The sequence below is a fragment of the Chiloscyllium punctatum genome, chromosome 37 (genome assembly GCF_047496795.1).
Source record: "Chiloscyllium punctatum isolate Juve2018m chromosome 37, sChiPun1.3, whole genome shotgun sequence".
Lineage (NCBI taxonomy): Eukaryota > Metazoa > Chordata > Chondrichthyes > Orectolobiformes > Hemiscylliidae > Chiloscyllium > Chiloscyllium punctatum.
This window is the reverse complement of record NC_092775.1, coordinates 39665721-39679201: the sequence shown is the minus strand read 5'-3', so window position 1 is coordinate 39679201 and position 13481 is coordinate 39665721. Positions and strand designations below refer to the sequence as shown.

Genomic DNA, 13481 nt, shown 5'->3' with positions numbered 1-13481 from the left:
AGAAACCTTTGTCATTTTCTCTACTGAACACTTCTTATGACTTTGGATAATATGTATTTGATGGAAAAGCAGATTTATTAGCATTGTCAAGCAATTAAAAGTCACTGTCACCAATGCAAGCAGAAACCATTTGTAAATCCTACTGTGTGTCTTACTCATCCATGCCAAATTCTGCAGTTATGTATGTCATGAGTTTTTTTCTCAATTTTGCATGGTCATCTAGCAACTATGTTTGACTTGCATTTTACATTTTAAGGGGTATCATGAAAAGCTAATCTTGCTTAAAGTATCTTTTTGTTAAGTACATGCTTGAGGCCAAGGCACTGAATGCCTTCAAGAAAGGGGAAACAAAGTGCTGAGTTGGACGACCAGACATGCTCACGTTGAATGGCAGAGCAGGCTTGAAGGAAGAATAACTTTCTCATGCTCCTATTTTCTATGTTTCCATGAGGATGCACAGAATAAGCAAATTTGATGATAGTGTGCAGGGAGAATTGTATGGAACAATAACACCAGCACACACACATTAGACTGAATGCTGCTCTTAAATTCAATGTAGTTGTTCAGTTATTTTTTTGAAGCAAAATGAATATATACGCTGAGTGATATCGAACTCTGTATAGCTTACTGTGTTTTAATATTGCAATCAGAAAAATCCCGGCCAAGAAAAAAAATTGACAAGAGGGTTTAGCTACTTCATGAAGTACAATGACGTTGCTTGTATCTACAAGCTTGACACAAACCAGAATCCTCCCTAACACATTTCATTTCAAACCTCATAGCTGTTACGTCCTCTCAATGCACTGGAGGAACTTCGGCGATTGATGGAGTTGTACATAGGCCCAAAACATTCAACATCCACAGTGAACTCAAGCAATAATGCTTCCGGGATTGCAGTCTTGCCGATATCTTCTGAGCTTTGCAACAGGCTTGGAGCTTGTCAGATTGTTATGTGCAGCACTGGTATACAAAGGTAAATCAAAGCTGTCACTTATCTGTCTTTTCTGTTAAAACAGTGCAGTGACTTTGCTGTGCACTCTTGAAATGTTGTGGAAATTTTACCGTACCATTATCAGAATATGATGATGAAGCTGGTAATGTTGAATATTTATAGTACGATCGTTCATTTAGAACTTAAAGAGCTCTCATTAAAGTTTTGCATAAATCTTGGATTCACTCACTCTGCTATCGTGGTAATCCAGATTTTATAATTAGTTTTATAATATTAGCTCAATGATATGTAACACATTCTAAATAAATTGTTATTCCCAGTACTACTGAAGAAGGTCAGAAGGCAGTAAGCTGAAATAGGAGAAAGTGAGGACTGCAGATGCTGGAGATCAGAGTCAGAGTGTGGTGCTGGAAAAGCACAGCCAGTCAGGCAGCATCCGAGGAGCAGGAGAATTGATGTTTCAGGCATAAGCCCTCAATCAGAAATGCTGATGAAGGAGGCACCAGGAAGCATTCCTGATGAAGGGCTTATTCCTAAAACGTCAATACAGATGCTGCCTGACTGGCTGTGTTTTTCCAGCACCACATTCTTCGACAGCAAACTGAAATACACTTACAGCTGTTAATGTGCTGCTGGTATTTTGTTGCCTGTGTTGTGAAATCTAGCCAGGAATACAAATAGCCTCACTTGTAATTGATCAGCAGACTCTAAGTTATAGCAGGGTTTTATTGGAGAATCCAAGCATTGTAAAGTTGAGTCCCGGGTTTCGCAGCACTTTAAATGCTGCAAGTTTTGACAATCTTAGATGGTCATTGATGAGGTGAATATGAATTTATGGGAAAAAAGTGAAGTAGTGCCCTTTATCATTGACAGACTAGTGCAAATCAAACACCAGCTGTTGGTTGCATTGGAGACTGTGAACGTAGTACTGGATTTGGGTGTAAGTTCGTGTTAGAAAGGGGATTGTTGTAAAACTTCAATCAGAGCACTCTATTTTCTAAAGCACCAGTTTGGCTATTAGACTAAGGCCCTATCTGTATGTTTAAAATGGTGTTAAAAGATAAACAAAGTCGTTCTGTGTCTGATCAACACCTATCCCTCAACCAAAACTGATTTTTTCAAAAGGACTATCCAGTTAGTTATTGCCTTGCTATTTGTGAGAAGTTAGGAGCTACACCATTTGCCACTTGAGTGATTATATTTCAAAAATAATTAATTGGAACAAAATATTTAAGACATTCTATTTACATGCATGTTGCTGTATACTTTGTTGTTTAGTATATATTTAGCACAAATAGTGGAATCTTCCGTTACCTGTCTTTTGAATCATTAAAGGTCAATTTATTATATTTCTATTATCTAGAAGTATACGGAAGCCAGCAGATAACATCTGTCATTGCTACAGCAAAGTATATCATCCAAATCTGAACCTCTTGCATTTAAATTATCTATTGGCCTTATTAATTGAATATTCTCAGAACATGAGCCACTCAGTCAAGTTTTACTTGCAGTGCAAAATCTGTTTAATTCTGTATTCTAACATCTTGCTACTTTTTCTTTCATCGTTACTGGTGTACAATCTCAAAATTTAGTTAATTTTAAAAGATCAATGTTCTCTTTTTGCAGGATAAATTTTGGTATTGTTTAGCTTTGTTTAAGAGACCATGGATCTTATGTAAACATTAAACTGGTTTTCCATGCTAAACCAAACATCAGTAGTGCATTATCCTATTGTATTTTAGTCGCAATTTCTCATTTTTGAAGTGGCAATTCCCAAGTGCTTTAGTCTCACACTGGGCCTCCCACATAGTTGAGTTTGATTTATTTCATGTACTAGAGCAACCCGAGATTCAGCAACTTGTTACTTAAACTATCTTCAGCCTTTTTGTACTGTCAATAATTGTCAACTCCTGAAGCTGTACTAAGCTACTGCTTTTGGTAGTACAGAATATTAGTTTTGCTGAGAAAGGACACATTTTGCCAATGTTTCTTGTCGTGCACTGATCAGGAAGTTTTGCAAAAATATCAATTCAAGGAGTAAACCAACATTTATATTGGATGAGAAGACAGTGCATGTACTGGACATTGCATATGTTAGTATACAAGGCCCTGTTATTTTCTGCAAACAGAAAGAACATGTACTCCAGTGTGTTTGTTTCAACTCAACAAAATGGGTGACAGCCTTTCGTTTGTTCATTTCTCAAATCGTGACTTCATCAGTCAGTCACCCTGTCTGCTTTAAAATTTAAACAAAGCCTGGCTGTTAACTGTCAATGTCTCTACCAATCAGCACCGTCCTCTCACATGGTATAAATGTTGGTTTTCCCCTTGAATCTTGCGAAATGACTTGATAGGTACAAGGTGAAAACCTCTTTCCAGAAATACTGACTTTCCTGAAATACACCAACAAATTTTACCACTTTGACCAAATAATAATAAATGTCTTTACTTCGGCTTAGCCCATGAAGTAAAATCAAAGTTTCCAGATGTAAAATTAACAAATCACATTTTTGAACATAAAAGAGAACAGGATATAATTTTACTTTTCCTATCCGTGGGGCCAACATCATAATCTTGGGAAATTAATTTTGTATGTTAATGAATTTGCTTCAGAGAAACATGGCTTTCATTCTTCTGTAGGAGTTTGTAATATCAATCAGCTCTTTTGTTTCCTCCTGATCTGAGCAGATCATGCTGAAGATGTTTTGCCTTTATGATGGAAAATCCACAGGGGACGTTAACTGTCTTGATATTTTCATTTTATTCAGGAGTACTTTAAGTGTGACCCTGGAACAAGCAGTTATTTTGGCTCGTAGTCATGGACTCTTACCTAGATGTATCATGCAGGCAACAGACATTATGAGAAAACAGGTAAGATTCTTTAAGACCAATTAAGTGGATTTCATGGCATGTGTTGAATAGTTTAAAACTGTTGTCTTCAGTGTGTAGCCCAGTTGCCCTTACTTCAGAACAACGGATTCTTTTCTTTCTACAGGGTGCGAGGGTTGAGAATTCAGCCAAAAATTTGAAAGTAATGGATCAGATGCCACAACTTGTACCAAGGCAAGTTATAAATGTGTTTGCTTGTAATATCTTATGTCGGATCTGAGAGTTTGCACAAGTGGTTCCTTCTAGTTCAGCCAGCAACACTTTAAGAATCCCATCCAGGCCAATATTAGGAATGTAAAACATTTCACCAACCTCACAGTGCTTTTAAGTGTAGTTATTTTTTCTCTCTGTCTAGATCTTGAACATGGCATTGTCTGTCAATTTAAGGCCTGTTACAGCTCGTGCAATGTTAGTTTTGGCTGCGACCCACCCCCACCCCCGCACAGACCCATCTAATCAGGTTTCCAACCTGATCACAACGTTGAAATAAACAACCCTTATTACACCTACACATAAAATCCCCCTGACTATGACTGTAGCTAAGTATCCCCCTCCTCCTCTAGCTATTGGCAGCCTCTTATATGGTTGATCACACCACCCTCTTCCAATGTTTCTTTTCATGGTGTAATTGAATTGGACTACTTCACCTATTTCCATCATTTTCTGTCATGTTATAGACACAGAATTACTTGTTTCTTACAGCTTCTGCACTATTAATGCAGGTTCCACCAAGCTTCTTTGCTTGTTTTCATTGTACACATGCTGCCATTCTGTGACATCATCCAAAGACACAAAATTAGGCTTTAATGAAGAGAAAGTTCAACACTCATCAAGGCATTTTCCCAATAAGTAGAAAGCTGGGACAAATACAGTGTTCCATGGATGGCAAAACAAATCAAGACTAACATGATGCAGAGAAAGTATGTCTATAAAGCTATCAGGTTGATCATACAATTAAGAGCCAGGTTGAAAGTGACAAGTTTCGAGAGGAAAAACAAGCAAGGTAGACATGAACGAATATGAGAAGAAGCTGGCAGGTATTATAAAAGGGAATTTTCATGTACTGTATTCTGTAAACGCATAAATAGTAAAAGATTGGTAAAGGAGGAGTGGGGCCAAGTAGGAAGTAAGAATGAAATTTAGGCATGGAACTTGAGAAGAGACTGGGGTATGACATGAATATTTTGCATCTGTCTTTACCAAGATGTTGCCCAGGCCAAGTTGGTGGTAATTCAAACACTAGGAGTTTTGAAATTGAAATCTGAAGTTAAGGAAATGGAATTGGATTGGTCATCTGTCCTAAAGGTTAATAAAGTTCTAAGACTGGATGAGATGGATCCAAGGATATTGAGAGAAATGTGAATTAAAATTACATAGGCATTGACCATAACTATCTAATTTTCCTTAAATTCAGGGCTGGTGCCAGGGGAACTGAGGGCACTGTTGCTAGATTTGCAGATGACACAAAGAAAGGTGGTGAGACAGGTAGTGTTAAGGAGGCAGGGAAACTACAGAAGGAATTTGACAAGCTAGGAAAGTGAGTAAATAACAGATGGAATACAATGTGGGAAATTGTGGCTTATGCACTTTAGTAGGAAGAATAGAGACATTGGTGACCCTCCGTTGGTAAAGGATTTGAAAATCTAAAGCACAAAGGGACTTGGGAGTCCTAGTTCAACTGGCAGCTATGACAGGAAATGCAACATCGGCATTCGTTTCAAGAGGACTGGAATCCAAGAGCAGAGATGTACTGCTGAGGCTGTATAAGGCCCCGGTCAGGCCAGAATTGGAATATTGTGAGCAATTCTAGGCCCTGTATCTAAGATAGGATGTGCAGACATTGAAGGGGTCCAGAGAAGGTTTACAAGAATGATCCTGGAGATGAATTGCTTGTCAAATGAGGAGCTGTTGAGACCCTGGGACTGTACTCAATGGAGTTTAGAAGGATGAGGGGGAATCCGAAATTTACAGAATACTGAAAGGCCTGAATAGAGTAGATCTGGAGAGAATGTTTCCAATAGTCAGAGAAAGTAGAACTTGAGGGCATAGCCCCAGAGTGAAGGGATGACCCTTTTGAACTGAGGTAGAAGGAATTTCTTCAGCCAGAGAATGATGAATCTGTGGAACTTATTGTCACAGAAGACTATGGAGTACAAGCCATTGAGATTGCATTTAAGACAGAGATAGATAAATTCTTGATTAGTGAAGGGATCAATCATTACAGGGAGAGGGCAGGAGAACGGGTTGAGAAATATTGCAGCCATGATGGGCCAAATAGCCTAATTCGGCTCCTATTTCTGATTGCCTTATGGACTGGAGAATTGTAAATGTTGCTCTTGTTCAAAAAGGGTGTAAAGATAAACCCAGCAATTCCACTTAATCAATTTAACCTTCGAGGTAGGGAGGCTCTAAGCAATGATAATTTAAGATCTGATCAATTAAGGAACATTCAGCATGGATTTGTTAAGGGTGAATTATGTTTAATTAACTTGCTTAAGTTTTTTGATGAGGTAAGGGAAAGGTTAATGAGGCTAAATGCTTTTAATGAAATGGAATTCCAGAAGGTCATGTTAGAGTACAGCAGATTTGTGAGGAAAAATTAAAACTCATGTTAAAAAAAGGACAGTAGAAATATGGATATGAAATTGGAATTGAGTCACAGGAAACTGGGGTGTGATGACTAGTTCTTTTTTGAACTGGAGGATGGTTTATACTAAAGTTTCCTGGGGATTAATGTTCAAACCCCTAGACTTTGTTATTAATAGACTAGACCTTTGTGTATAGGGCACAAATTTAAATTTTGCAGATATGAAACTCAATGATATTGTGAATTAGGAGGATAGTGTAGAATTTCAAAGGAACATAAAAGCAAAATTAAAATAAAAAGTTCTGGAGGAATGCAACAGGTCTAGCAGCATGTGTGGAGAAAGAAGCAGAATGAGGATTTGAAACAATATCTCTGTTTCTGTCTTCAAGGATGCTGCCAGACCTGCTGAGTTTTTTCCACACTTCCATTTTTCATTTCAGAGGCTGTATGTGGCAGTAAAGAAGTAGATAGAATTTCATGCAAAGCATTGTGAAGTGATTAATTTTAGTAGGAAAAATATAAAGAAGCAATACAAAGTGTAGGGTTCAGTTCTGCATGGGATGCTGGAGCGAAAGGACCTGCGTATTTTATTGACGATATTAGAACAGATTAAATGAGCAGGTGCTATCAGTAGAGTCACAGAGTACAAAAGCAAGGAATTTGTGGTAAACTGTTAATTTGATATCAACTGGATTGTTGCACCACACGTGGGGTGTGAAGATATTCAAGATAGTGCTTTAAAAAAATCACAAGAATATTACCAAAGTTGAGGAACTGCAGTTGGTCAAAAGGTTGGGGAAATTAGGGCTGTTCTCTTTAGAGAAGAGGAAGCTAATAGAAGACTTGTTCGAGATACGGTGCCCATTGAGAGAAGGATTGAGAACCCGAGGGCACAGACTCAAGGTATTGACCAAAGAAGCAATACAATCTGAAGAAAAACATTTTCACACAGTGCTTGGGACTTGGAATGTAAGGCCTAAGAGTGTGGTGGAAGCAGGGTCGCTTGAGATGTTCAAAGGGCAATTAGATCATTAACTGGATAAGAACAAAATTGCAGAATTACAGCACAGAACAATGGAATTAATTGCGTTGTCCCTTCAGAGGGCCAGCACAGGTACGACAGGCTGAATGCTATTCTCTTTATTTGTGACCATTGTTTGATTCGATATACATGTCAGTATTTGGCTTTGCTTTTGGCATTTATAAGCCTGAGGTAGGACCTGATTCAATTAAACAACTAATTAATAGTGCAAAAGTCTACCACGGAGCAATCTCAAATTTGTCCAATTCAGTGTCATGTGTTTATAATCAGAGTAGCAAAACCAGTTGTTCTGTAGGTCTATAAACCTGAAGACCTGCTGTCCTTGCACTGTGCTTATCTCTGAACTGAAAGAATGTATTTCTGTTGTTGCTCTTCTTCATTAGAGAATAAAGTTGACTGTAGATTTTAAAATGCACTTTGTTACTAATCCCTGTTATTTCATCATAGGTTATACCGGCTCTGTCAACCACCTTCCGATGGAGACATATGAAAGTAACTTCTCTTGTCAACACTTTCCAAGACTTCCCTGAGCGCTAGAGCTGTTAGACATTGTACAATTATATTGTGTCTGTTATTTGTTACAGTCAAACTGTAAAGTGTCTATGTATGTACAGAAAGCTGCACAGAGACAGAGCTGTTGTTTTGCGATATTTCCATTAATAGCACAGTGATAGTCGACTATCCCAACCTGCATCAATATTTGGATGTATTGTAATAACTTATGGAAGCGCTATAAAATTAAGAATTTTTGTATTTGCGTACCTCATCATGCATAGAATCTTTGGATCTTGGTGACTGGCTTATGCCAGTGTAGTGAGGGTTCAAGCACATATTTTTGACAGCATTGGAGTTCTACTGATTTACATATGCATCTCAAGCTAAAGACTATGCACCAACCGTTTTTAGATACTAACGGCATTGGACATAAGTGACTGTAAGAGAAGTAAGGTGCTATACAATTACGTTATTAGGATAGCAGAGAATCTCAAGCTATTTTTTTATATAAAGTACACGTTATATAATATACTCACGAGACCATCTATGGTACTGTACATGTAACTATGTTGTGTAGCTACAGAGGCTGTCATCATTCTGCTTAACCAGAGCATCTGATATAACGTGCTATAATGAGTCATTTTTAAATGAACAAACAATGTAAGGATTCTCTTAATTATAGTGTACCCTTTGCTATTATGCTTTTTGTGTTGCTTCTGAGACAGCATAATTGAATGTGGTCTACTGGAATTGCCCAGATTGTGTTTGTTCTGTTGAATCAATAATTCAGTGTTCCACTTACTTACTAAAACCAGCTATTATCAACACAAGCTGAGTTCAAATGAAAACTAACCTGTTGACATTTTAGGATAGCATTACTTTAAAATCTAAACCACCTTGAATTTGTCAAAGCTCCCCAGCCTGTTTTGTATGTTTTGCCTTACGCTTGCAGGATCCTGTTTCAAAGCCTACAAATGATGCCAGTCAACATGACTATTTCTGATGGTTCTGTTTTTGTCACAACTAGCTTTATTATTATGGCTGGCAGTATTTCAATCTACTTTTTGTTTTAATTGAGTATCAATAGGCAAATGTCCAACATTAATTCATTTGCATTTTTCTTGAAATTATGACAACAGATGACTGAACATTCCCTACGGTTGCAGTCATGAAAGTTTATGTTTACATCTAATTTCAGTACTTAATTCAAAATTCTTCTGTCACAATACCAAGTGACTCAAAACCTGTTGACCTGGATAAATAAGGGACGAACTGGAGTCTAACAGACATGTAACAAAGAAAAGGACAGATTATGGACCACATTATTTTAACTTCTGCACATCTCAAAGTTTTCAGTTTGAAATTGCTAATATCATGGGTAGAATTATTTGAAGACTATCTAATCTGAGCTAATTGTTCTGTTTTATGTCACAAATAGCAAGATATTATTTTGTGAGACTTATGGTTTTAGAATTAACTTTTTTTTAAAATTCTGTTTATTTGCACAATAGGTAAGTGTTGAAGCAGTTGTCTCAGGGCAAAAGGTTAATTGCTTAAATTTTGAAGCCCATTTCTAGTGCCTTAAAGCTAGAATTATAAGCTCCTGAAATTCACCTGCTTTGCTAGGTTGAAATTTTGTTCAGTATTAACATGGTAAATATTCTATCGTCATAACCTATTTTCTTTTAAATGTAAAATGTCTTCTCATATAATTGTTTCAAGAGTTAACTTGACCATTTTACTGGCTGAGCAAATGCTTTACTTATTTGTACATATGATTTAAATTGTGAATTATAATAACTTGGGTTAGAATTGAGGAAGATGATAAAAGCAAAGTGAAAAAGAAAAACTGCATCTGATTTAATTCCAGTTCAGTCTCATTTTCCGAACATTTAATGATTTCTGATCCGGTCATTTCCTGTATTGTCTGTAGTTCAGAGAACAGAGCATTGCATCACTCAATTAATCATCTTCTCCATGTTCACTAAAGCAGTATATTTTGTTATTAATTGAGAAATATGTGACTTAACCTTTGTGCAATGCACACGATACTTAGTTCAGTTCCTTTCATCAGCAGAAAGGCTTTGCTTCCTTTCAGTGCTAGATTTAAACAGTCTTTGATATTCTCTGTGTTATTTTGGTGCAGACTGGTAGTAATTTAGTCCTATACCCTACAGAATTTTAATGGATATACCGTGTATACGCGTGTGAAAGTCAAATCTTTTAGACTCATTTTTAAGGTTAAATTTATGGGCTCAACTATTACATGGATACTACTTTTGAGGGGCTGAAATTCATGCTACAGTCCAAAATATTGCATCATTAGCAGAAGCCCAAATGATCTTTATTTGAATAAAGGGAAAAAAAAACAAGTTACAGTAATATGATTGTATTCCATGAATGCTACAGGGAACTGAGCTTAGCTGAGCTGCACAGAAAGGGAAGTTGTCACCTGACTCTGACCTGCTGCATCTTAAATTTTCATGCCAGTTTTGGTGTGAATTGTACATCAAAACATACAATAAGCACAAAAAAAATCAATTTCCTCATTGTAACATTTATGTACAGGATAATAGCTTGACTCACAAATATTGGTCTGTTGTCTGTGAAGAACCAGGGTAAACTTTTACACAAGATTTACAGAAAATTCCAGACTTTTACTTGAGTAGATACAGTATTACCTTGATACCTTAGTGTGACTGAATCTATGTGATGAATACTATGAAAATGCAGTAGTTTTCAAAAATTCTTCTTTAATCATCCTCACCCAATATTCTCTTTTCTCCTGAAGGTGCTTGCTGGATATGAGCACATAAGTTGTCACCCAAAATCTCATTTCCTGAAAGTGTTCATTTCTTAGGTGAGATGGGGATTTTTGGCAAAAGTTCTCATAGTTGAGTCTGTCTTAAGCCAAGCTCTACACAAGCAAATTTTCCACCAGAGGCCACTGGATTGCAATCAAGACACTTTTCTTTTCCCCTTGTTCGCCTAGCGAGTCACAGCTTTTATAGATTCAGCCTAGGCACTGTGTGGAACTTTTTCTTTGCACAATGAATAACTTGATTAAGAAATAATAAGCATTTTTAACTGGCTCCCAAATCATTTTTCCTACATTACACAATATTAATTCATTGCAGCTTAAAAATCATTGTTTTCTTAACTCACCATGTACCAGACTAAAATTCCAAATTAAAGGAAAATTTGAAATTGGACCAGACAATATTTAAAATTTCATCTTGATCAAAGTGAATATTTTAGCATCTTCATGTGATTTCAAGTGTTATTGCTCAGCCTGTATTTAAGTCAAGTATAATATGATGATTATGTTCAGTAGAAAATGAATCCACTGAATTTGGATCTCAATTAGTAAATGTATGTCATAACTAAACTTGCTGTTAATAAAAAAACTTTACGTACAATTACATACTCAATATAAAATGTTTAGTTCTGCACAAACAGAGAGCGGTACATAGTTATTCTAACTTTTGTCTAATCTCTGTTTACTGGTATGATGCAATTACTTGTTTTAAACATTCAGGAACATTAACACAATTATGTTTCACTTCAAGTCCTAGATTGCACCTCTTCTTTGGAAGATATCAATTCACAGATCTGTAAAATTAAGACAATCAATTCTCCTGATTTTAGATGAAGGGACCAAGCCCTTGTAACAGTTTCTGTCATGACCAGTGCAATACTTTCTTTATCAAAGATCTGCAAGGAAGAGGTGTACTTCCATCCAGTGACTTATTAAAATTTGACAAAGCCATTTTTGTGTATAATGCTAGTAACCATTGTTTTGCTAATGTTGTAAATACATCAGGTTCATGATGTAGTTTTTGTTCTGTAATTCTACAGTTGTACAGTGAGTGTTTAATTTTAAATGCTATTTTATTGAAGTAGTTAGATTGTCAGTTTTAACCTGTTAGCAAATAAATTTTTATTTACATTTAAGGGTGTATGTGCCTTTAATCCTGTTTTCATTTCATCATTAAACTGCATAATATTTAAAGAAATAATTTACTATCCCAAAATATCTATAGCAGTGGATGATCAATCACCGCATGCTTTCTTATTGAAATGTCCAATACATTAATCATTCCACAACATGCAAGTTGACTTCCTGAAATTATATATCTTTTTTGTAACAAAGATTTTAAGCCATTTTCTGTTTATATCTTTGATCTGTTGCATGAGTTTCTGTCAATGACAGAACTGAAATGTATTTGCAGAGTGGACTTTAATAGCACTTTTAAATAAGCATGTTGCAGCAAATCCCTGCAAAAATGTAAGTTAGTGCTGTGTAGGGGATGGAACGTGCTGGGATTAGCTGCATGCTCCTTTCAAGTGTGCTAACTGATGTAATGACTTCTTTATTCAAAACATGGCCACTGAACCCTGAAGTGTTACTGATTCTCATCTTAAAATCATCAATGTCACAAGCAAAGGAACTGGAATAATTGATCATTTGTGAAGTGAAAAAGAGATTTACATTATATGACTACATTGATAAAGTGAAAACAGTGGTTGAATAGTATCTTTTACTGTTTGCAACCTTCCCTATTTAATTCTGCATCTTTCTGTTAATATTACTGAAGTCAAAGGAATTAGAGACATTTAATGTCATTATGAAAATAAGAATTGTAGACCATTTGCAATGTAACTACTTTGTCACCAATAAAGATTTTCATAACAATTATGAGGCTGTACCTACTTCTTAACTGCATATCCCAAAGATAACAGTCCAGTAAAACCTTAATAAGATTTGGAAATATCCATACATGTAACAGTCCAGGTGAACTGTAGTTTATTTCTTTTCATACGTTAATATAGACTGAAGAGTCAAAAAGGGTGGCACTGGAAAAGCACAGCAGGTCAGGCAGCATCCAAGGAGCAGGAGAGTCAAATTTTGGGTGTTAGCCTTTCATCAGGTTTATGCCGAAATACTGACTCTCCTGCTCCTTGCGTGCTGCCTGACCTGCTGTGCTTTTCGAGCGCCACCCTTTTCGATTCTGACTTCTCCAGCATCTGCAGTCCTCTCTTTCTCCAAATTTAGATTCAAACCTGCCATGAGCCATGCTTGCCCAGTCATTTTCTCTGTCCTTGGCAAGGGGGTGTTGTCTTTATTATCACTAGAACTCCCAAGATAATTTACATTGTGGCAAAGAAAAAACCAGAAAGGTCCTTTGAAAGATCAGCAGGAACCATGTGCTGTAGCAGGCAATGGATGCTGATCTGAACAGCCTCTGAGCAGGACTCAACAGTGATGTCTCTGTTGTAATGTTTGTGCAAAGTTGGCTCATACTTTGCTGATGGATCTAAGACAATTTACACTATCCTGGACAAACTTATTTTTGTCGTTTCTTTAAGTGCTGTCATTAAAAGAGGTTTAAAGGTGATTTCTTGCATTAAAAATGAGTGCAAACGTCTATGGGATTATACCAGAGAATGAAATTAGAGACCTTACGAAGAGGAGGACCAGAAGCAAGTTGCAAGACCTTTATTGATTTGATTTA

The 13481-nt window shown here is 36.6% G+C and overlaps 1 protein-coding gene across 1 annotated transcript in view; it reads left to right on the top strand.

The window, feature by feature from the left end:
• prex1 (phosphatidylinositol-3,4,5-trisphosphate-dependent Rac exchange factor 1) overlaps positions 1–12661 on the top strand; it is a 230505-nt gene extending 217844 nt beyond the window's left edge. Inside the window, exons 37-40 of the mRNA XM_072556629.1 lie at positions 783–973; positions 3721–3823; positions 3948–4015; positions 7918–12661. Of these exons, the coding sequence (XP_072412730.1) occupies positions 783–973; positions 3721–3823; positions 3948–4015; positions 7918–7960 (405 nt within the window). The 3' untranslated portion in view covers positions 7961–12661. The remainder of the gene's footprint in view (positions 1–782; positions 974–3720; positions 3824–3947; positions 4016–7917) is intronic.
• The last annotated feature ends 820 nt before the right edge of the window (positions 12662–13481 follow it).